This window comes from Microtus oregoni, unplaced genomic scaffold (genome assembly GCF_018167655.1).
Source record: "Microtus oregoni isolate MIOR12 unplaced genomic scaffold, Mior012 000036F_ref0000092, whole genome shotgun sequence".
NCBI classification, from domain to species: domain Eukaryota; kingdom Metazoa; phylum Chordata; class Mammalia; order Rodentia; family Cricetidae; genus Microtus; species Microtus oregoni.
The window spans coordinates 2,264,593-2,286,993 of NW_024543095.1; the positions used below are offsets into that span (position 1 = coordinate 2,264,593).

The window sequence follows — 22,401 nt, forward strand, 5'->3', positions numbered from 1 at the left end:
TGCACAGCCTACACCTCAGCACTGAGATCACAGGTGTACACTGTCATACCTGGATTTACGTGGTCGCTGGGGATTCAAACCCGAGTCCTCATGATTGGACAGCAAGCGCGTTACCCACTGAGCCATCTCCCCATTCTCCCACCTTTCCCTTTCCTTACTGTCATACTTAGCATCTCTGCCTGAGCAGAGGCGGTGGTAGGATGGAGCTGGCACCCTCAGGTGTCGCTCGTGTCCAGTGTTGAGGGGAAGCGACAGGAAGCCGTTGGCTTAAGTAAGGTTTGAGAATTGTTCTTTTTCTCATTTTGACCCTGTCATTTGTCAGTGTGGGTAAGTGGAAGTTCATCTGAAGAGAAAGATAACACATGAGAGACCCGAGTTTGAATTCCCAGCACCCATGTAATTGCCAGGTCCGCAGAGATCAGACATCCTGTGTTCAAGTCTCTACTCAGAAACGCACTGGCTGTGTGACCTTGGCAAGCTGCTTAGCATCACTAAGTCTTAGTTTTCTTCTCTCTAAGGAGGTCATCATAGAACTTGTCTCTGAGCTGTCATGGGATTAAAGGAGATAAATAAGTCTTGGAAAGATTGCATATGGCATATAGTCCGTGTGCATACCAAAGCTTGCCATTCTCAGGAAATTTAGTTTCAAATTTTTATTCAGTAGCTAATTAATCATCAAGCGACAATGCATTCAATGTCTGCATTACTGAGTGATAGCCACAGACTCCAAAGGTAAAGTCCGGGCTCTGGAGGAATTAGTCCAGCCAAGGAAGGAGACAAAGAGCAGCTAACTTTGGGGGAAGGGGGGGGGCTGTGTACAGCAACACTGCAGACTGGGACCAGCTGCTTCTCCTAAAGTACTCGGGGAGCCAGGATGATGTCAGGACATGTGTCTCAGGCCTGGAACCTGTGCAAACAGCTGCAAGGAGAGACCCCAGACTCTGGAAGGAAGGGAGAGACAAGATGGAGGACTTGTGGCTAAGGAGGCAGGAAAAGAGGAGCGTGGTGAGGGCCTGATCTCTGTTTCACTCTGGAGCCTGACTTGGGCCTGTCAGGAGTTACAGCGTATCTGTGGTTGCCTTTACTTTATAGTGACAGGGACAGAAGTTAAAATCTCCGTGAGGAGGGCAGAGATGGCGCCAGTATCTGCCCGCTGTGTCCACGCTCAGCCTGTAACCATCTCGTGTTGGCTCTTTATGTTGTCTGTGTGTCCTTTGCTCACCTAACTTCTCAGATCATCTTGTTGTTTTGTGGCAGGGTAAGCCCAGGCTGGCCTCTCAATCACCATGTAGCCAAGGCTGGCCTTCAACTCCCAATTCTCCTGCCTCTACATCCCAAGTGCTAGGATTGCAGGTGTGTGCCACCACACCTGGCTCACCACATGTCTTTTTAAGGAAGCAGCGTCACTGAGGTGTACCGACCCACAGTAAACCACACGTATTCAAAGGCATACAATTTGCGAAGCCTGGATACCTGTCTACCTGCGAGACAATCGCCTCTCTCATGCAGTGAGCATGCCTGTCACTCAGTTACCTGAGGCCCATCCCTGCTGCCAAGTACAGCAATGCCTCGTTCCTTTTCGTTGCTATGTGCTATTCCACTGCCACACATAACTGAGTATCTAGAACTTAACAGTGTGCTGTTATTTACAACAAACAGTGGGGAAGACAAGGAGTCCCGATCCTGCCCATAATGTCTCTCCTAGCCTGTCTTGTTGGACGGGAGGGGGGAAATAATGGTGTCGAAATCCAAGTAGCAATGGAGAGGACTACAGGGATCAAAGGATTGGCTGTTGGGGCTCAGACGTAGCAGTGAACGGAGCCATCAAGCCTGGAGAGGAGAAATCCGGGGACTAATTTAGGAATGTGACTTTTTTCAAAAATAAAAAAGATTATTTTTAAAACAGGCAACCGAGTAAGAATCAAACAGGCTCGGCTTGTAGTGAAAAGACTTGTAGATAAAGGGGCGGGTAGCCGAGAATGTTGTCCAAATCCTAGATCAGAGACCAGCTAGGCCTTGGTCCCTTCCCAGGGGCAGCAGGGTCTGGAGCAGTGTAGACTCAGGTTCCTGATGAGAACAAGCCTGTGACGCGTCTGCAGAGCAGAACCTCACAGGCTGACTGGGAAGAGCGGCTTTCATGGAGTCAAGCTTCAGGCCTCCATGCCAAGCAACTCTGATGATAGTGACGTGTCTCCCTTCTAGGGACATGCCGGCCCAGGCCCGGGCTCTGGTGGAGAAAATGAAAGCCACACCTGTGAGTACAGACCCCCCTAAAAGGTGTTCTTCCCTCTAGCTGGGGAGAGGCAGGGCCTGATGAACCCCTCAGCTTGTCTTCAGCCGATCTTCAAGGGGCTCACAGGCGCTCTGCCTGGCACCCTGCCCCGAGACTGGCTGCAGGAGGACAAGGTGGAGCGGGGAGTTGGCCAAGATCACAGGCCTTGGGCTCTTTATCCCAGAGTTGGCTTCCCAGAGCCCTCTTATATAAACACAAAGCACTAAAAATAGGCTGCCTGCTCCAACCCCTCCCCCTCCCAGCCCCTCAGAATCTCACTTGCGCTTTCTCCTACGGCCCTGTTCCTGCACTGTGGACTGTGGCTTCTGGAGGACTCCTTTTATGGTGGAGGCTGAGTGGGGCGCAACAGCTCCTGGGCCTTCCTGCTATTTCCCCACCATACTACCCTGCCAGGCTCTCCCTCCATGAACCCAGGCCATAAGAGCCCCAACTTTGTCCCCAAGCTCTGTCTTTTGACACAAATTCCTTTGAAGGAGCATGGTGATCCGTGAGGCCTTTCGAGAGCTTGGGGGCAATGTGAGACACAATCATTCTAGCACTTTAAGAGGGTTGGTGGTGGGGAGAAAGTGGCCTGTCACCTGTGTATGAGAAGACCCGCCCCCCCCCCCCCCACACACACACGCTTCTCACAGAGGAGTGCCCATCTTCTGGGCACCATGGTGACGGAGAAGTCCTCAGACTCTTGTGTGATACAAAAAAGATTCCTGAGGAACTGACTACGTAGCATGGCTAGCATCACCAGCAAGTGTCCCCAAACCCTAACCTCAGGATCTGTCCCCTCAGACAATCAACCTGAAGGAAGACTGGAAGCTGGTTACACTCTTTGTTGGGGGCAATGACCTGTGTCATTACTGTGAGAACTCGGTAAGTAGCTGACTAGCCCCACTGGGGGCATGGAGTGAAACTGCTGACCCCCGTCCTCCTCACCTTGGGCTCTGAGCATTTGATTCCACCCCAGCAGCCTCTGGTTCACACAGAGCAAGTGATTCCCCACTCAGAAGAAAGATCTAGAAGGACCCAATCTTCACGCGCTGGGGGCAGGGCCTCCTTGGGACATACAGATGGCACTTTCTGGTAGATAGGTGGCCAGTGATTGTCTTGTGCCTGCTTAGAGTCTGCCCTCTCTTGGAAGGGAAGGTAACACAATCTTCTAAATGTAATTGGAAAAAATAGAACCAAACTTGAGAGTGTCCTTGCTGTCCTTCAGGACCATGGTAAGTTAACCAGCCAGCTGGCCTGGGAGCTGACCCCATTCCTGATGTGTCTCTGTGGGGACACATGTCTGGACTTATAAGCATTTGGAAACTTTCACTTTTAGAATACATCTTGTTCTAAGCTAGGGACATCCTGTATTTTATTTGGCTGGGTAAAGGTAGCTGCCAGGACTTGGAGGATGTGGTAGAGTGTTTGATGGTCACTGTTGGGGGTGGGCGGGCAGCTCTTTGCTCCTGGTGGATCACAGAGAGCAACTATTCCAGAACCCAGTGTGATTATCTTCCTCACACAGGCTCAGCTCTTCTAGACTCTTCCCTCAGTCCTTTCCCAGAACTAGAGACCTGGGGTACACGAGAAAGACTTAACCCTTGGGGCTTTGTAATCATACTGTTTTGTCTGGATGGCTACTGCAAATAATAATGAAGACTTATTATAAAAGCTTGGTCTATATCTTAGGCTTATTCCTAATTAGCTCTTAAAAACGTAACCTATTGATAGTAATCTACATTCTATCATGTGACATGACCTCTCTTCCATCTTGCACCTCCTGTTTCCTCTCCATCTGCCTGACAACTCCACCCTTCTTCCCAGAGTCCTCTCTGTCTCCAGAAGTCCCACATAACTTCTTCCTAGCTGTTGGCCATTCAGATTTTTATCACACCAATCACAGCAATACATTTTCACACTGTGTATAATATCCCACAACGGGGCTTTCAGCATAGCTGGGTCCTAGATTGTGGGGCTCATTGGAAACCAGAGGGTAGCAGAGCTGCCCGTGGACACATGGTGTGGGAATTGCCCTCATGGAAACAGTGTTGTCTCTGCTCCGTAGAGCTTATGTTTATGAAAAAGAACACCACCAGGTCTCTTGGGAATGCAAGAAGGCAGAACTTTTGGGGACAGGAGTAGCTCAGTTCACTCTCTGATTCTTCCTCCCAGAATAGAAAGCTCCAACAAGCCTCCTTTTCCCTTACAGGAGAACCAGTTAGTCGATGAGTATGTCAAGCACATCCAGCAGGCCTTGAACATCCTCTATGAGGAGGTAGGAGTGGGTAGCGAGCAGCCTGTTCCCTGGTCCTGCAAGCAACCCTGCTTTCTTTCCCACTACTGCCATGTGTGGAGGGCCTTGGTTAGCATCTAGGCAAATTGAACCCAATTCTCTGTGGGACAGCTTCTAACTGACTTGGAAGCCAGATAATGCATAGCAAAGAGCTCCTGATAGAGCGAACTGCCCTGGGTTTGAGGGCAGACACTGTGGCGTTCATTTGTGCTGGGTATCTGGGTATCAACTTTTCTGTCTGATGAAGGGAGGCACTAAAGAGTCGTTACGATTACACAGGCCCCTCCCTGGGCATCCGTTTCTCAGATGGTAATCTCAGGTGGGCCAGGTTAGATTGAAGACTGTTCTCTAGGCTTCCTAACCTCCACTACCTTGAACTCATAAAATCCATGCCTCTGCGTCCCACAGCTTCCCAGGGTTTTCATCAATGTGGTGGAGGTCATGGAGCTGGCTGGCCTATACCAGGGCGAAGGTGGGAAGTGTGCCATGCCGCTGGCGGTTCAGTAAGTGTGCAGAACATGGTTGCTTGGGGTAGGCAGAGCCAGGAGCCAGGGACTTAGAAAACACTTGGAACTGACTATAGAACCCAATGCCTACTCCATTCCCTAGATGGTAGTTTCCTTTTCTACACAGTGAGATACACCAAATAGCCCATAAGCCTCCCCAACACTTCCGATTCCAAAGTCCACCCCTCCCTGCAGAGGACAGTGAGCTTCCAGGACACCTCCAGTGTTCTTAGAATCCTGGCTCGGCTGCTGGGGAACAATTGGACCTGAACCCACAATCTCTCTGGACTTCTGAGTACTTGCCTATAAAATAGGGGTAACTCCTCCCCCAAAGCAACATCAACAGGAAATACACTCATGGGCTTGAACAGGCTCTAGGAAGATACCTTTTCTCCCATCCTCAAAATCAGAACTTGGAGGCCAGCTACTCATGGGCATGAAGGTTCAAATGATTCATCTCGGGGACTCAGTTTCTGCAGCTGTGGCTAAGGGGTCCTGTCTGATGGCAAATGGGTGCCCTGTAAAGGTAGCTAAGGAATCGGGTCCCCAGGTGGAACGGTCATGGTTAGTAAGAGAAGTCCCTCTCATGCCTCAGGTTCTGGTATCACATTCCACCCTGTCAAAGGAGTTTCAGGCTTTCCGATAGCCGTCACTCACCTGAGCTGAGAAGCCTCAGGGCTGTGGGGAGTGAGGCTAGAGCTGTCAGTTTCCCCAAAACTCCCCCTCTCCAAGAGTTGAGGAATAGTCATCTTGGATGACGGAGGGCCTCCATGACAAGAGGAAGAGACCTTGCCGTAGGGACCTATCCTTCCAACTATAAACAAGTGTCTTATAAAGATCCCAGTGCCTCAAAAAGCTTCACACAATCCATGAGAACAGAGTTGTCTTGGCTGTAGGTCTCAGGGTTTTCAGTCCCTGGTCTCTTGACCCTATGGCGAGACAAGTTTTTGGTGGGAATATGGGGGGAGCATGACTGCTCACTTCATGGAGGCTAGAAGGCAAAGTGGAGGGAGAACAAAGGGCATGACCTCTGTGACTACTTCCTTCGAGTAGGCTCCACCTCCTCTTCGATCTACCACCACCCACAGTGCCAAAAGTTGGGACCAAGCCTTCTTTCTGCACCCGAGATTTTAGGGAATGTTGACAGTCCCAACCACGACACACCTTTTTTGACCTCATTCCTCAGTTAGGGCTCTATGAAGTTGGATGCAAGTAACATAGGGATACTAGCCTCCCCACCTTCCACATCCATTGAGCAGCACAGGCAGCTCCCTGTGGGCAGAAACTCCCGTTGGGGGCACAGCTGGGCCTCCCCCAAGGAAGCCTCAATGCAAGATCTTTTGTCTCCTAGGAACTGCAGTTGCTTTGAGCGTATTCACAATCCCACAGCAATGCAGGAGCTGAAGAAAGTGAACTGGAACTTCCAGGTGACTTGACGCTCTCTTCCTCCCGTCCAGGATGGGGGTCCATGCTGTGCTCTCTGAGGGCACTCAGAACGTGTGTGTTCACCAGGGGTTGACTGATAGGACCTGCGTTTGAGGGAATCACTGGCTATCTCTCAAAGTATTTAGCCAGGCAAATTGGATGTCACGGTCAGGGAAAGATGGAATAGCGATTCCAAGGGGACAGCTGGAAGAAACCCTGCCTCCTGGCTCAGGGTCAGCCCCGAGCTAGTAACGGCATTAGCCATCAGAGTAGATGTCACACACAGAGGCCTCTTTCCTAGAACCATTACGAGGGGAACAGTTAGTGTCCCTGGCTCCCACATCCCCCTCCCTATGAGCAGAAAGCTTAGCCCCACTGGCTTCTGCTCCCCTAACACTCATACACATACCCTTTATGATCAGCCCACCCAAAGCCTTGTTGCAAACCAATCCCTCTTCATGAGGCCAATGATAAAGTAATATTCCTTCTCGAAGCCCCTATGACTCCCTCTTCCTTCACCGCGGCAACCTCCCCAGATCATATACATGCAACTAATTTAATCCTTTTTTGTTTTGTTTTTTGAGACAGAGTTTCTCTGTGTAACAGCCCTGGCTCTCCTGGAACTTGCTTGTAGACCAGGCTGACTTTGAACTCACTGAGATCTGTCTGCCTCTGCCTCCCAAGTGCTGGGATTAGAGGTGTGCACCACCACCGCCCAGCTTAATTTAATCCTTTTAATAGCCCACGTTTTTGGTACTTAAGTCCGAAACCCATGGGCTCTCTATCCCTGCCATCCTACATTCCTAGGCAGTCTTGAAGAGCTGATGAGATTCTCCCCATGCAGTGAGGGCAGCTGGACCCGTGGCCAATGTAAGGCCATCAGCGACTCACAGTCTCAAAATGAAAGCAGTAGAGCCTGTGAGTGGAGGACTTCTCTAGCCAGGGCTCTTGATGCGGGAACTCGTTACAAGCAGGAGGAATCCATGTGTGGGCCTGCATAGCCCCTTTAAGTTCCTTTTGTCTAGCGTGGGTTCACTCCCGTCACAACCAACCCATGACAGCTTAAGTAGACCCTGTCTAGCCTTGCCAGTCGGGTTAAGCAGCCTCTTCATCCACAGAGTGGCATCTCCGGGCTTTCCTACTGGCCCCAGTACATGCAGCGTGAGGACTTCGCAGTTGTCGTTCAGCCTTTCTTCCGGCAAACCCTCATCCCACTGACTGAGGTAAGCTTCAGCTGTTTCGAGGAAGCCTGTGGATGCTGCCCTCATTTTTATTGCCTTGCTCTAGGAAGACTCCCAAAGGTACTTTTTTTTTCGTGTGTGTGTGTGTATGATTAGAACTTAGACCTTCTTAGAAATGGTAAAATGAATAGTGACCAAACGTACCCCCACCAAGTTACCTCCCACCCCAGAGGAGAATCATTACCTCTTCATTTCCAGGACAGAGATGAACTGGGAAAGCTATAATTCATGTTTGCTAGGATGCAAATCCAAAACCTAGGAGGTTTTCCACAGTGTCTGAAGCTGGAGGAAGCAGAATGGGAAGGAGGGGAAGTGCTGTGTCGCCTGCTGGGGGAAGGGATTCAGGCGGCCCCCATCCCGATGATAACCTCCCTGTCTCTGGTCACAGCAAGGGAACATGGACCTCACCGTCTTCTCTGAAGACTGTTTCCACTTCTCAGAACGTGGGCATGCTGAGATGGCCATTGCCCTCTGGAACAACATGGTAAGTGGAGAAGGGAGCAGCCTAAGGCTATTGGCTTAGTCCTTCGAGAGGACAAACGGGTGTGTGTGTGTGTGTGTGTGTGTGTGTGTGCAGGTGCACAGGCTAGGACACTGGTTACCCTGCTCTATCATTCTCTGCTTATCCCCCACAGTGCTAGGGTTACTGGCACAAAAAACCCATGCCTGGAATTTGAATTCAGGTCCTTGTGCACAGCATGAGTTAGCAGAAAGTTCTTAGCCGCAGAGTCATCTGCTCAGCCCCTAATCTATTGGGGTGTGGGAATATGTGAGGATCAGAGGACAGACGTGGGTGTCAGTTCTGTCCTTCCCCTGAGTTCCAGAGGTCAAGTTCAGGTTGTCAGACTTGGATGGAAAGAGCTTTTCTTGTCCCTGAGCTATCTCACTGGGAAAAAAAAAAAAGTTTTATTTACTGTGTGTGTGCACAACATACCGCAGCGGATATGTGGAGGTCAGAGCAACTTGTAGGAGTCAGTATATATATGTACACACACACACGTTTGTACACTTACAACTCTTCCTAGGCATTGCTAAGAGAACAGCTTTGCAATCAAACTGAGACTGAATGGAAGTACCAGCTGTGCATCCTTGAGCAGAGGGTCTCTGTCCGCCAGTCTCAACAGCTGTGCAATAATGATAGGATCAGCACAATACTCAGCTTAGGCAAATGTCAGTCCCAATACCCTTCAGTACCCAGTCTTTAGCATCTCCAGCAATTATTTCCTTTTTTAAAAATTGTTTTTACCGAGCTATATATTTTTTTCCTCTCCCCTCCCCCTTCTACCCTCTCCCATGGTCCCCACGCTCCCAATATATTCAGGAGATCTTGTCTTTTTCTACTTCCCACGTAGATTAGATCCTCTTTGTTGTCTAGGTGCTCTGAGATTGTGAATTATAGGATGGTTTTTCTTTTCCAGCAGTTATTTCTATAGACATCAAAAAGGCAACACCACCTAGCCTATTCTCCCAGGTGGAGACCTAGTTCGGTCCTTTCTGCTCGAGAAGGCAAGACCCTTGTGAAATGGACATGCAGTCCTGGGCCCACAGGGGCAGGTGTCCTTGTGCCTCGCCCATCACCCCTGATGTCTACGTCATCTAGCTCAGGGCAAATGAAGTGCTTTCCCAGCCTTTGATCTAGGCTCCACTGCAATTCAAACCCCACCTGGCCATGGTGACTGAACCATCTACACCCCTGCTCTTTATTGAAGTCTCAAGCCTAGGGTGGCTGTGCCAACCACCACTGGGCAAACATTCCCACCCCTGTCAGCAACTTCACGCTGCATGGTGCCTTCCTCAGCTGGCTCATAATATTGACTTTCTCCTTAGCTCCATCACCTCCTTCTCTCTAGCGGCCAGCAGCATGTAAGCAAGCCTATTTAATTGCAGACTCAGCTTTCTTCCCCTCCTGCTGTCTTGGGGTTTTCCTCCCATTGACATCATCTGTCTGCCCAGTTCCAAAACTTTCCAGCATACTCTTTTTCAGCACAGGACTCTAAATTGCCATCAAAGATACCTTTGTGTTTCCCTCGACCCGCTTCCTCAGGTTATCTTGATTTTCTTGGTTCTCATAGCCTAGGTTGACCTGATAATCTATCTCAATTCAGCCTCCCAAATGCCAGGATTACAGCTGTATCGGCTCTGTGTGTGTGAGAGAGTGGGAAAGAGAGAGAGAGTTTCATTGTTTTCTTACTGCTATAATATATATATATATATATATATATATATATATATATATATGTCCTTCAATAACTAAGTCACATGACTTTTTTCCTTTTAACATCTCTCCATGGAATGGGAATCTGTTTCCTGTCTCATGCTCCTCCAAAGAGGAGAAAGCCCATCTCTTGCCTTCCCAGCTTTCCTATCAGGCCACATCTGCTTACAGCTGGGTTCTCCTGAGGCTCAGTAGTCAGACTGGTGTTTACACACGACCAGGTCCATTGTTGTCTGCTGTGAGGACTAACAGCATGGCTCCTACCTTCACTGGGGGCTTTGTCCATGAAGGCAGGAGGAAGGGGTTTAAAAACAAAAGCTAAAAACACAGGTAACACAAGAGAGCCTTGGTTCCCCAATCATACTCCAAATTTACATAAATAAATAAAAGACACTAAACTCAGCCCGGTGGTGGTGGCGCACACTTTTAATCCCAGCACTCAGGAGGCAGAGGCCAGGCAGATCTCTGAGTTCGAGGTCGGCCTGATCTACAAGAGCTAGTTCCAGGGCAGGCTCCAAAGCTACAGAGAAACCCTGTCTTGAAAAACCAAAAACAGCAACAACAGCAAAAAAAAAAAAAAAAAAAAAAAAAAAACTCAAACCACCCCAGTGTCAGTCCCTTGTCCTGTATAATTTGGGGAAATAATTACAGAGTCCCATGTCAAACCATCTCAGACATATGGCTCTACCATCCTGCCAACTCTCCAGTCGTTGTCTTATTGGAATGTCACCCTAGAGTCAGAGCAGATAAATAGGCTGTTAGAGCTGGAACAGATCTATGGGGTCATCCAGCCAGAACACTGTCACTAAGATCTAGAGCCGTGAGCCAGTTCGCCTAGCCTCACAGAACCAGTCAGGGGCACAGCAGAAATGTCTTTCTCTGGTGGCCCAGCCATAGGCCAACCGTCCTCCCTCCTGCTCCTGGCCCGATAAGCACATATACAGCCGGTGAATTCATGTCTCATGATTAGAGTCCTATGACATAGTGTCTGCACTTTGGCTGATGGTCCCAGGGCACCACATACACTTTAAGTCACGAGACCGCTTGCCTCTCCAGGCTTAATAACCCACACTTCTTCCTCTGGAGACTTAGTCCACCTCTGCTTCACAAAACCCTTTATCCACAAACCCTATGTCTATAGTAGTTGTATCTCTTCTTACTTAGCTGCCGTCTTCAGACTCACAGCCCCCACACAACAGCTTTGGTCCTGACTCTGTATGGGAATCCTCCAGAGCCTTTAATGGCTGAGCCATCTCCCCAGACCATCCTCTGGTGACTTTTAAATATAGTTGAGTGTTTACAACCACTTGGCAAGCTCTTGTGTATCTAACAACGCTAAACCTATGCACTTCCTGAGACCCAACAATTCTATCCTGGAGAGAAGAGTAAACACTACACACAGTTAACCCCAGGTGTCCATCAACAAACTGGTGTACATCCATAAGCTAGAGTATTTTCACACACCACGAGTAAGCAAACGTCAACAGCATATGTTCACACTCATGTGTGTGTGTGCGTGCACACACACACACAGAGACACACACACCCCTACCTCAAAGGCAAGCAGCTAAGTGTTAAGGTGTTGAAAGTCCGTGTTGTCTTTCGCGATGGTCTCTCTTTGGGTGAACAGGATTCAGGGAAGGTGTAGGAGCCGCCCTTCTGAGTACTGACCATGTTCTTTTCACCCAAATGATCAGCTGGAAACTTTGTGAGTTTCCAGAAGTACTTGTAAAATATAGCAATGGGACTGGGGACATCTTATCGTCTTGTTTTAGAGTGCACACCTTTGACTTCCCACAGGGCAGGGAACCCTGACTGCTCTTTAGACTGGAGAGGGAGGGGGAGAGGAATGGGGGAGAGGGAGGAGGTGGAAATTTTTAAGTAAAAATAAATTTAAAAAAAGAATTGTAAAAAAAAAAAGAGTGCATACCACTCTTGCAGAGAACCCAAGTTCAGTTCCCAACTATGTCAGATAGTGTCTTAGTTAGGTTTCTATTGCTGCTATGATTATCCCCCAAAAGAAACTTGGAGAGAAAAGGGTTTGTTTGAGCTCACAGTTCCATAGCACAGCACAGTACAGCACAGCCCAGTCCATCAGTGAAGGAAGCCAGGGCATGAACTCAAGCAGACCTGGAGGAACACTGCTTACAGGCTTGCTCAGCCTGCTTTCTTATATCATCCAGAGGCACAGCCCACAGCAGTCCTCCCACAGCAGTCACCCATTAAGAAAATGTGCCATAGGCTTACCTCCAGTTCAATCTCATGGAGGCATTTTCTCAATTGTGGTTGCCTCTTCTCATGTGTCAAATTGACGAAAACCTATCCAGCCCAGAGAGTTTACAATTGCCTGTAACTCCAGGAGATCCAATGTCCTAGTCTTTGAGGGTAATAACTGTGTGTGTGTGTGCGCGCGCGCATGCGTGCACACATACACACACACACATCTGGAGTAGGTTTTAGAAGACTTGGTGCCCTTTTCTTTCTTCCTTTGGAGATAGGGTCTCACTATATATCCCTGACTGACCATAGAAACCAAGTTGGTCTAGAACCAACAGACCTACCTGACTGCTAGGATTAGAGTCATGTGCCACTCTGACAGAAAGGAAGGAGGCAGATTAGACCCCTTTGGCATAGCATACAAGGCTTTTGGGAACTTGGCCCCAATCCCTTTCTCTCGCCACTAAGCTAGGGAGCCCCTGCCCCTACTTTTCAGTTTTACACTAGCCTTTTACCTTGGATTTTCTTTCTTGCTTCCTTGCCTAAACACTCAAGGGGAAGCTACCCTAGGGACCTCTTTTACCTCCTAGGGCCATGCCAGTGGCTGCCAGCTCCACTGTACCTTGCCAAGCCCTGAGATCAGCTGAATCATTGGTACCCCACAGTGCCTGTGTTAGGAAAGGTTGGTTCTAGAAAAACAACTCCACTTCCTGGGGCTGTGCCAAGCCTTTTTCCTTCTTAGTTTTTTCCATTCAAGTCCATTCATCAACCAACCAGATGCCAAAAATGTAACAAAGTGAAGAATACCCCTGCTGTCATGGAGTGAGAATGGTGTGGCCAGGAAAAGGCAGGTGATGATCAAGTTAGATCAGCACGAGGTCACATACGACTGACTATGGATGGCAGTGATGGCATGTGAATTGAATGTCAAGAGGTCGCCAGGCAGGCAGAGGTCTGGGCCACAGTGTTCCAGGGAGAAGAAATAGGAACCATGCGGCGTGGAATCAGGAATGAGCTGGAAGCTTCAGAGGCGCATACAGGCCAGTGCGATGCTCCAGCGGTCAGGAACCAGAGTCAGAAAGACAGGCAAGGGCCACGTCCCCAGCTGTTTTAAACAAGGGGCTGGCATGTTCCCATCTGTTCTCTAATCACTGTGCAGACACGAGCTGGGATTCCAGATACGAGAGAAACGATAGCACGATCGGAATGTGGCCGGGTCCAGGGTGACAGCCATGGAGGAGACCTGTGATCACAGGATGTATTTAAAACTGGCTGAGGGAAGTGACTAGGGAGGGGCTTTGGGGTCAGATAGCAAACGAGATAGCTACTTGGAAACTGTGTCCTGTGTTGGACATGGGGAGTGGGAGCCGCCTCCTAGACATCTACACAGAGGCATCAGGGTCTGCTACGGGCAAGAGCTCAAATGGGAGCAGCCAGCTGAGATTCGACAACCACAACAGAAAAGTGACCTCAGCACACCAACACAGGATTTGAAACCACAGAAATCACCGAGATGCCCTAGGGAGGAGTAGGTAGCAGGGATCGTAGGGCCAACCACCAAGGGGCAGGTCATGGAAGGACTTGCCGTGAATTTAATATAGCTGACTGGGGGAAAAAAAAACCCTCCCAGAGAACAACAGCCCAGGTGATGGAGGGGTGAGGATGCACTCTGGTGGGAAGCAACAGAAGAGGAAATTGATAGAGGCTCGTTGAACCCACAGGGTCACAGCTGTCCTCTGTGCCAGTTCTTAGAACAGCGCTGGGAAGCGGCCAACCTGACCTTTAGTGTCCATTCGGTCTCTGGCATTTCTGTTTGCTAGAATGCAGTGGTGTTTCCTTGGCTCTAAGAAAGCAGAAATAGATCTACATCCATAACCCATCCCGGTTCATGCCTGCTTCCCCGTCATCATTTCTCTGGAAGCCCTAAAATAAATGTCCTCACAAATGTGCCACGGTCAGTATCAGTCATCCCGCTGCCTTGGAGCAGGCACTGTCTACCCTGCATGGCCATTGTTGACCAAGCGAAGGCTCAGATATGTGCTCTTGGTATCTCTCCCAAGCCCAGAGCCATTCCCCTTCCTCTGAGTCCCGAAGGAATGGGTGTGGAAGGCATTTAGACAGAAGACAGTGAGATCAGGGCCCAGGCCCGTCACCAACATGGGGAGAGTGTTTACTTCCTGCATGGTCAGGGCTTGGTGGCCAGGAACAGACCTGAAACAGATTACACAGTAAATGAAGGCCAGACTAGTTCAAAGTGTCCAATCTTTTCCTCCCCATGGGGCACAAGTCCAGGACAGACTACTACCTAAAGTCGCTGGGGTTGGGGGTATATCATATTTCTACTACTTCTCCCAGAGTCTGAAATGGAAGCATTTAACAGCACCCCACTGAGCCACAGCTGCTCCCTGGGATATTTCAAGTAAATGTTTTCCTCTGTGTGACAACCCATAAAGCAGTTCCAGTAAATTCCAGTTTCTCAAGGTTGGCAAGCCAAGTGTAGTAAGGATGTCATGGTAACCAATATGCTTTTCAAAGTTCTCCTGAAACTGACTAGCCGCACACGCTTGGACAAGTTGGTAAATATGATCACCATTTTATAAAATTGAAGATAACAGTGTCTGCAATCACTGCCTCCCACGAGTGGAGAAGCAGTGGGCATTCTGGTCCCAGATCTTTAAGAGATTCACTATGGACTGATGGTTCTCTCCTGGGGCCCTGGTGTCCTTTTCTGGGTAAGTCTAGAGGCATCGGCTCAGGGGTCCTGCCTGATTCAGACAGACTTTTCTCCCTGGAAGTCAAAAGTCAGCTCCAGCCAGCACTGCTGTGCTGCACAGCAAATCTTAACAAGTGGCTGATTTGAACACACCCTTCCAAGAGAGCATCCTAGGTAAGCCAGACCCTAGCCTTCTTCATAGTCACTGTATCCTTTTTTTTCTTCCCAGCTGGAACCAGTGGGCCGTAAGACAACTTTCAATAACTTCACACACAGCCGGACCAAACTCAAGTGTCCTTCACCTGTGAGTGAGCAATGAGTATCCTACCTGTCCTAAGCTGACCGGATGTGTGGGGGCGGGACTTAAACACACTGCCACTCAGTGCCTCACCACTTTCCCTTCTGACTACCACAAAATAGGGGAAGGAGAGGAGTCGTGCTAGGCAGTGCCAGCTAGATGCCTTAAACTGCTTTACTGCAGAAGGATTTGAGGATCTTGTCATGCCCAGCCCGACACCAGGAGCTCAGGGATAGGAGGTGACAATAAAGACACTGCCCCACCTGTCCCTCCAACTCTCCAACATCCTCCACTTGCTTCTAAACACTGAGTGACTGTCCTGGAAAGTAAGTCCCTGTCTGGTCGCCACTGCCCAGGGAGACCTACCTCCCGCCATTACATATCTGACACCCTAGGCAAATGGATCCACTTCCAGAGGAGTTTCACTAGTGTGCATGTGGATTTTACATCTGTTCACAACTGACTTGGCCTGTGAAAATGTCTACCTCCTTTTGACCCCACTGGCCCCTTATTCCCTGGGCTTCTCTCCATCCTGTCATATTCTACTGTTCCTACCTCCAAACACACTCCTGTGCCGGGCACCCTCTTCTGTTTGCACCTTCCCCTTTATACTGTGGTTGTTTCTGTACATCTTCCTCCAGGACAATGAGAGAATATCCTCAGTCCTCGGGTACTTATCGGAGCTCCCAACCCAGGGACACACAGCTGTGCAAAATGTTTGTTTACTAAGAGAGCCCTCCCATCCACTTCTCACTCCAGTGCTTGAATCCACTGCAAGACCAGGGCTCCTCTTGCCCTGACTTTTCCTCAACCCTAGGCACTACTGGGATGGGAAATGACCAGAAGACCCAGAGGTGGCAGATCAGCCAGCACCCCAAGACTCTTCCAACAGTAGCTTACCAACTCCCCACCTTTCAGAATCACATTTGAAAGGAAGTGTTGGAGAAAAAAACAAAGGGATTATAGCTGGGTGGTGACCCCTTGACAGACCCATTCCCACAGGAAGGTTCAGGTACAATGTGAAGGAAAGAGATTTACAACAGGGACGCGCAGTAATGAAGTCACTGCACTCTTTTAAGAGATGGGATTTGGGCAGATGGATGGATGGGTGGAGAGCGCCTTTAACCTCTGATCGTCCTGCCTCCTTCCCTAGGAAAGCCCGTTCCTCTACACCCTTCGGAGTGCTCAGCTTCTCCCAGCCCAGCAGGCTGAAGTATCCTCCAAGGTGCTGACCTGGGCAGTGCCAGTGGCAGCAGTAGGTGGTCTGGTAGTTGGCATCCTTGGCATGATGCTGTGGAGAGCCATGAGACGCCCCCGTATGGAGGCTCCTTCCACAATTTTGAACGCTACCCACCTCTAGGACCCTGCCTGAGTGCGTGGATCTTCATCCAGATTCCAAGCTACTCTCCTCACCAGGCCTTCAGCTGCTACAGCCCTGGACACTGTGGCCAACCTTGCTTCTATACCTGGTGCCCTCAGAAGCCAAAGGGACTGTCACAACTTCTTGGGAATTTGGCTGCTCCCAGGTTTCTGGAAGGCCAGAGCCTTTACTGAAAGACTATTTTATTCTTAGCTTAGCCTGGTCCTCGCCCTTGCCCTCCATCTGATGCTCATCCAGGGTGGGAGCCAGAGTGTGTTCGGTCCTATACCAGGCAAGGTTGCCTGGGGAATAAGACCAGAGTCCAGGCTGGCCCTGACCAGCTTCATCACAGTATTATGACAAGTGGATCTCGTCATGCACCAAACCCATAGTTTCAAAAGAAATGAAAACACTGATTACCTGGTGGTGGCTGGAATCTGGGGTTGATTGGTCACTGTGCTATTCCACCCAGCACCTGTTTTGCCACGTGCCCAAGACAATGAAAGCATTGTGGTGGCTCCTGAGCTGTGCATGTCACAGCCTGGCTGGGAAGACAAACTCCTTCCAACATAGAGGAGGCTCCTTGATAATGTAGTTGATTCCAGGTAGATGCGTCTGATTGCCCGGTGAGTTTCCCTCAAAAAGACGATACCATTTTGGAAGAAAACTAGATTGGGATATGAATTATGTCATGTCCCCTCAACCTGATTTTCAAATGATTTTCAACACTAATTTCAGGTAATTCCTAGTTCTATATTAGCTGGTATCTGAGAGAAATCTGAATCAAATCTGAAAATCCAGACCACTGGTCTGGGACAAGGCCAGAGCTGCGTGTCTCAAATGCATTCTTCCCTTTCATCCTGCATAAAACCTCAGGGAGGACACTCTGAAAATGGTGGTAATCACTGTGAAGGCACTAAATGCCAATGAATTCTTTTTAAAAGTGATCGTACGCCATGCGGATTTCACCTCAAAGGAACCTAATAAGAATCCAGCAGTCCCGTGTCATCATTTTGTTAAGCATCCCTATAATCCCTAAGCATGGGGTGACAAAGCATGTTAGAACCCCATATATTCAAACCCTGTTCTTGCGCTCAGCTTCTCGGATTCTACATCAATAAAATTGGAATGCGAGCTCCCCTCTTTCTCGGCTCCAGAACACTGTGCAAATGAAAACATGTTCACTGTGTCATTTTCAGTAAAGGGTTGAGGCAAAGCCCAGAGATGGGCCCTTGGTACTGGGCAGTGCTCTCAAGGGATGGAGACTGACTGCATTCCTCTCCTGGGAGTTCATCTCTTTTCGGGAAGATCCCCAAGTAGGGCCATGCTCAGTGTCTGTTTCCTCCTGGGCTTCCAGGTCTGAAACTGTGAATAGTGCATCATGCCCTGCTCATTCTGCAAACTGTGTCAACACCTCCCTAGGCGCTTCTCATCTGAGCTGACCTCACCACAGAGACAGCCTAGTTAGTCTAGGAATTCCAAACCATGCACCTTCCATTTCTTCCAATTCCCATTCCTCTTTCCATCCCAATCCCAGAGAACACCTGACACACTGAACACCAACATGGCGATTCAAGTGGAAAATTCCATACCTGACCCCCATATGATGGATGCATTCAAACCTGTGGAGTTACCTGCAGAATACTTGTAGTTGGTTTGTCTGAAACAAAAGTGGGTCTCATTTTTAGACTTCAGTTCTATTCTTAAGGTATCTCAACAACATACATACAAATATTCAAAAAATGCAGAATCCGCCAGGCGGTGGTGGTGCACACCTTTAATCCCAGCACTCAGGAGGCAGAGGCAGGCAGATCTCTGTGAGTACGAGGCCAGCCTGGTCTAGAAGAGCTAGTTCCAGGACAGGAACCAAAAAGCTACGGAGAAACCCTGTCTCAAAAATAAAAAATAAATAAATAAAAATGCAGAATCCAAAACACTCAGATCCCACGCCTTTTGGATGAGGGACTCGAGACCTGTGTGCACTGAAGGTGTACCGTGTCCTTTTTGGTAAATAGTCTCCTTAGGACTACGCCCAAAGCCATACCATTAAAAAAGCCTATCATTTCCAGGGACGCTACCTCTGTGTACACCTCATAGAGGCTTTCAAAGTCATAAAGGAAAGATTAGGGTGGATTAAACCCAGTCAGAATCCTTCAGTGAGGCTTTGGGAACATCAATGGAGCTCTGAACTATGGAGTGATGATTTGTTAGAGGCCCAGGGGGAACAATAGAGCCATTAAGACTGGGATTTCTGCATAGGCTGAGAAAAGGATGTGCCTGGTCTGTATCCGGGGTGATGTCTAGGGAAATGGGGCGAAATGATGAGTCAATCACTGGGAGAACTGTGGAAATGGCAAGGGGGTAGCAGTGATTGTGCTTACAATGGTGGCAGTATCAGGCTGCCTCTGATTTGGGATGGTACGTGATAGTGAAAAAGATTCCTTCAAAGGAAAGTTCTCAAGAAGATTGAGGGCCACGGCCATTGCTCAGATAGCAGAGTGCTTGCTGGCATGAATGAAGCCCTGGGTTGAATCCCCATGTACACCCGAGGTGATGCCACACACCTATAATCCAGCACTCAGGAAGTACAGGCAGGGGAATCAGAACTTCAAGGTCATCTTTGGCTGCATAGTGATTTCAAGACAGGCCTGAGCAACATGAGACCCTGAAAGGAGAGGGCTGGGGAGTAAGAAAGGAGAAAAGAAGACAATTGACATCCTTCTAGCCCTTGGGTCAGACCAGACAGCACCCTCGTCTGTAATAACGAAACCCCACTCCTTCCTGTCATCACTCACTTTGTACAGAGAAGGAAACCGAGATTCAGAGAAGAGGGAATTGGCTCAGTTGTGTTTTCTTTACACCGAGTGCAAGACTAATCCCATGGGAGAGGAACAACCTCCAAATAGAAAAAAAAATGGCCGCCAAGTCCAACCATGAATCCAACCCAGGTGCAAATGAATCATCTATAAAATCAAATAAAAATCTAGACTAACATAACGACAGCCCTGACAGTCCCCTGGGTAAAGAACTCACCTGATTAATGAGCTGCGATTTTAAAAATTAGCTTCAGTTAAGATTTGTAGCCAGTCTTTTCACAAGCAAAGCCAAGCAATCCCGGAAGGTGAGAATCAGACGTCACAGCTAGACCCGTGACGTTTTCCTGATGCGGCTCTTACAAAGGAGCACAGCCTGGTTAGCTATGACAGCCAGGTGCTGAGATGTATGTAGAGGGGTGATTGTGTCTCTGAGATCAGGGAACGTGCTTACACAAGCCTAGATGCCATGGGCCAACCAAGAAATGCAACAGAGCTGCCCATAGTGCTGTACAGCTCTAGCCCCAGCCCTGGGGAGGCTGAGGTAGGAGGACCCAAGTTCCATGCCAGCCTGGGTAACTCTATAAAATGAGACACTTTCTCAAAATGAAAGAGTGAGAGATGGGGCAAGGCAGGGAGCCACAATGCATAGGTGCCTCCTAATGTATCATGGCATACTGTTTATAACAAATGTTTTGTTTATAAATACAAAGAATACACTTCAAAATAATAAACAGTATAGTGTGCCACTCTTCCCAGCTCTGGTGAGGATGGACTCCCATGCCTCAGGAACCATAAGCACAAATGCACCCTTCCTTCTATAGGTTGCTGTCTTCATTAGGGTTGCTATTGCTATATGAAACACCATGACCAAAGCAACTTAGAGAGGAAAGGGCTAATTTCACTCAGTTCCACATCTCAAGTTCATCATTAGAAGCACTGAGGGCAGGAACTCAAGCAGGGCGGGAACCTGGAGGCCGCAGCTGATGATGCGGAGCCCATGGAGGGGGCTGCTTACTGGCTCACTCCTCATGGCCTGCTTTCTTATAGAACCCAGGACCTCAGGCTCAGGGGTGGCCCCACCCACAATGGGCTGGGTCCTCCCCCATCAATCACTAATTAAGAAAATGCCCTCCAGGCTTGTCTGCAGCTCTGTCTTAGGAAGGCATCTTCTCAAATGAGGTTCCCTTCTCTCTGATGATTTCAGCTTGTGTCAAGTTAACATAAAACTAGCTAGTACAGCTACCTTGGCCATAATGCCTTACACAGCAATGGAAAAGTAACTACTACTACTACTACACACACACACACACACACACACACACACACACACACACACACACACAAAGGACAGTTAGGACGTCACTACATGATAAAAAAAAAAAAAAACTTCAACTCCATTATAACCTATGGAAGCCCTATCCTATAGGTGGTCCCCTGTCAGCAAAAATGTCACCATACAGCAGTACATGAGCATATCAAAGTGTTTTTTTAATTAAGGAGTGGCGTGGAAAGATGGCTCAGTAGTTAAGACACTTGTCCAGAGGACCTAGGTTGGGTTCTCAGCATCCACGTTGGAAGCTCAAAACCACCTGTTACTCTAGTTACAGTGTGCGCCTGTCTGGCCTTTGGAGGGACCTGTATGCACATGTGTACACTCAGGCACATACCCAGAAAATAGTAAGTATTTTTAGAGATAAAAAATGTAAAATGAAAGAACAAGGCAGTTTTTTTTTTTATGGAAGAACTGAGAATCAAAGAGAGCTTCCAGAAATGAAATACATTGTTACTAGAGAAAAATAAACCAGTTAACAGTTCAGGCAGCAGGAGGGGTAACTCGGTTAGATAACTGGCATGTCTTCATGTGGACTATACCAGTACTTTCCGTAGCACTGACACTATGAAATCATGGTGAGTTACAGATTCCATCTTAAAAAGCCAGCTATAGTGGCACACAGCCAACGTGTAGGAGGCAGAGACATGGAGATCTCTGCGTGCAAGTCCAGCCTGCTCTGCATAGTTCCAGTCAAGACGATATAGTGAGACTCTGTCTCAAAAATAATATTTTAAATAATAAAACCACCTGGGCAGTGGTAGGACATACCTTTAATCCCAGGTAACAGGAGGCAGAGGCAGGTGGATCTCTGAGTTAGAGACCAGCCTGGTCTATAAAGCAAGTTCTAGGACAGCCAGGGTTACAGAGAGAGAAACCCTATCTTGCCAAAAAAACAAAACAAAACAAAAAAACACCCCACATTATTTTTTAAAAGGGACTGGAGAGATGGCTCAGTGGTTAAGAGCACTGACGATTCTTCCAGAGAACCTGGGTTCAATTCCCAGTACTTACATGGTGGCTCACAGCTGTCTGTGACCCCAATTCCAGGGATTCAGACACCTTCTCTTCTGGCCAGGCATATACAGACATATAGGCAGACAAAACACCCATATACATAAAATAAATAAATAAAAATTCAAAAAAATAATGATTTAAAAACAACAACAATAATAATAACCAAATATATCCTTGTGGTGACTGTTTCAGTGCCCATAGAATGCTAACAAGTTATGCATCTGTTGGACCAGTCAGTTTTGCCACTGTTGGCAAAAGCATGGCAGCTTGTCAGAGTTCAGCAAAAAGATGTGTCCCACCTCCCTGCTCTCCAACAATGTGCAGGAGACTCATCACTAGAAGCTTGTCCCACTGGCTCCAGGCTCTGCCTCCTGCCCAGGGCCTCTCCATCCTCTTGGAGTCTGCTTCTTAACTCCCTGCCTTCACCCCCAGCAACCAAGATACTGCTAGAGCATGGGATTCAAGGAACTGAGACGTGAAGAAACGCAAGTGTCCCTAAACGCATTCCACACCGCGGTGTTTGAATCATCTGGATTTGATCTCTGACCAAGTCCAATCTCCAACATGGTCAGGCAAGATGACTGAACAACCACACGTCCTGGCAGGCGGGGCTTAGATGGGGTGAAAGGGATTCTAATCCTGAGGTATGAGGAATGGCCCTATTTTTTCAACTGCCATAAAAAGCAAGAACCTTG

The 22,401-nt window shown here is 48.5% G+C and overlaps 1 protein-coding gene and 1 long non-coding RNA gene across 4 annotated transcripts in view; one reads left to right on the top strand and one right to left on the bottom strand.

The window, feature by feature from the left end:
- Positions 1–17,688, top strand: part of Plb1 (phospholipase B1) — a 73,365-nt gene extending 55,677 nt beyond the window's left edge. For 2 of the 3 annotated variants that reach the window (XM_041631104.1, XM_041631105.1), the window contains 9 exons: positions 2,203–2,254; positions 3,077–3,157; positions 4,485–4,550; positions 4,977–5,071; positions 6,426–6,501; positions 7,618–7,722; positions 8,129–8,224; positions 15,115–15,189; positions 16,337–17,688. In XM_041631104.1, coding sequence (XP_041487038.1) covers positions 2,203–2,254; positions 3,077–3,157; positions 4,485–4,550; positions 4,977–5,071; positions 6,426–6,501; positions 7,618–7,722; positions 8,129–8,224; positions 15,115–15,189; positions 16,337–16,543 — 853 coding nt within the window. In that variant the 3' untranslated portion in view covers positions 16,544–17,688. The remainder of the gene's footprint in view (positions 1–2,202; positions 2,255–3,076; positions 3,158–4,484; positions 4,551–4,976; positions 5,072–6,425; positions 6,502–7,617; positions 7,723–8,128; positions 8,225–15,114; positions 15,190–16,336) is intronic. The other variant, XM_041631106.1, reaches the window with a different exon arrangement.
- LOC121432931 overlaps positions 645–22,401 on the bottom strand; it is a 38,573-nt gene continuing 16,816 nt past the window's right edge. The window contains exon 3 of the long non-coding RNA XR_005972256.1: positions 645–2,227. This is a non-coding gene — a long non-coding RNA (uncharacterized LOC121432931). The remainder of the gene's footprint in view (positions 2,228–22,401) is intronic.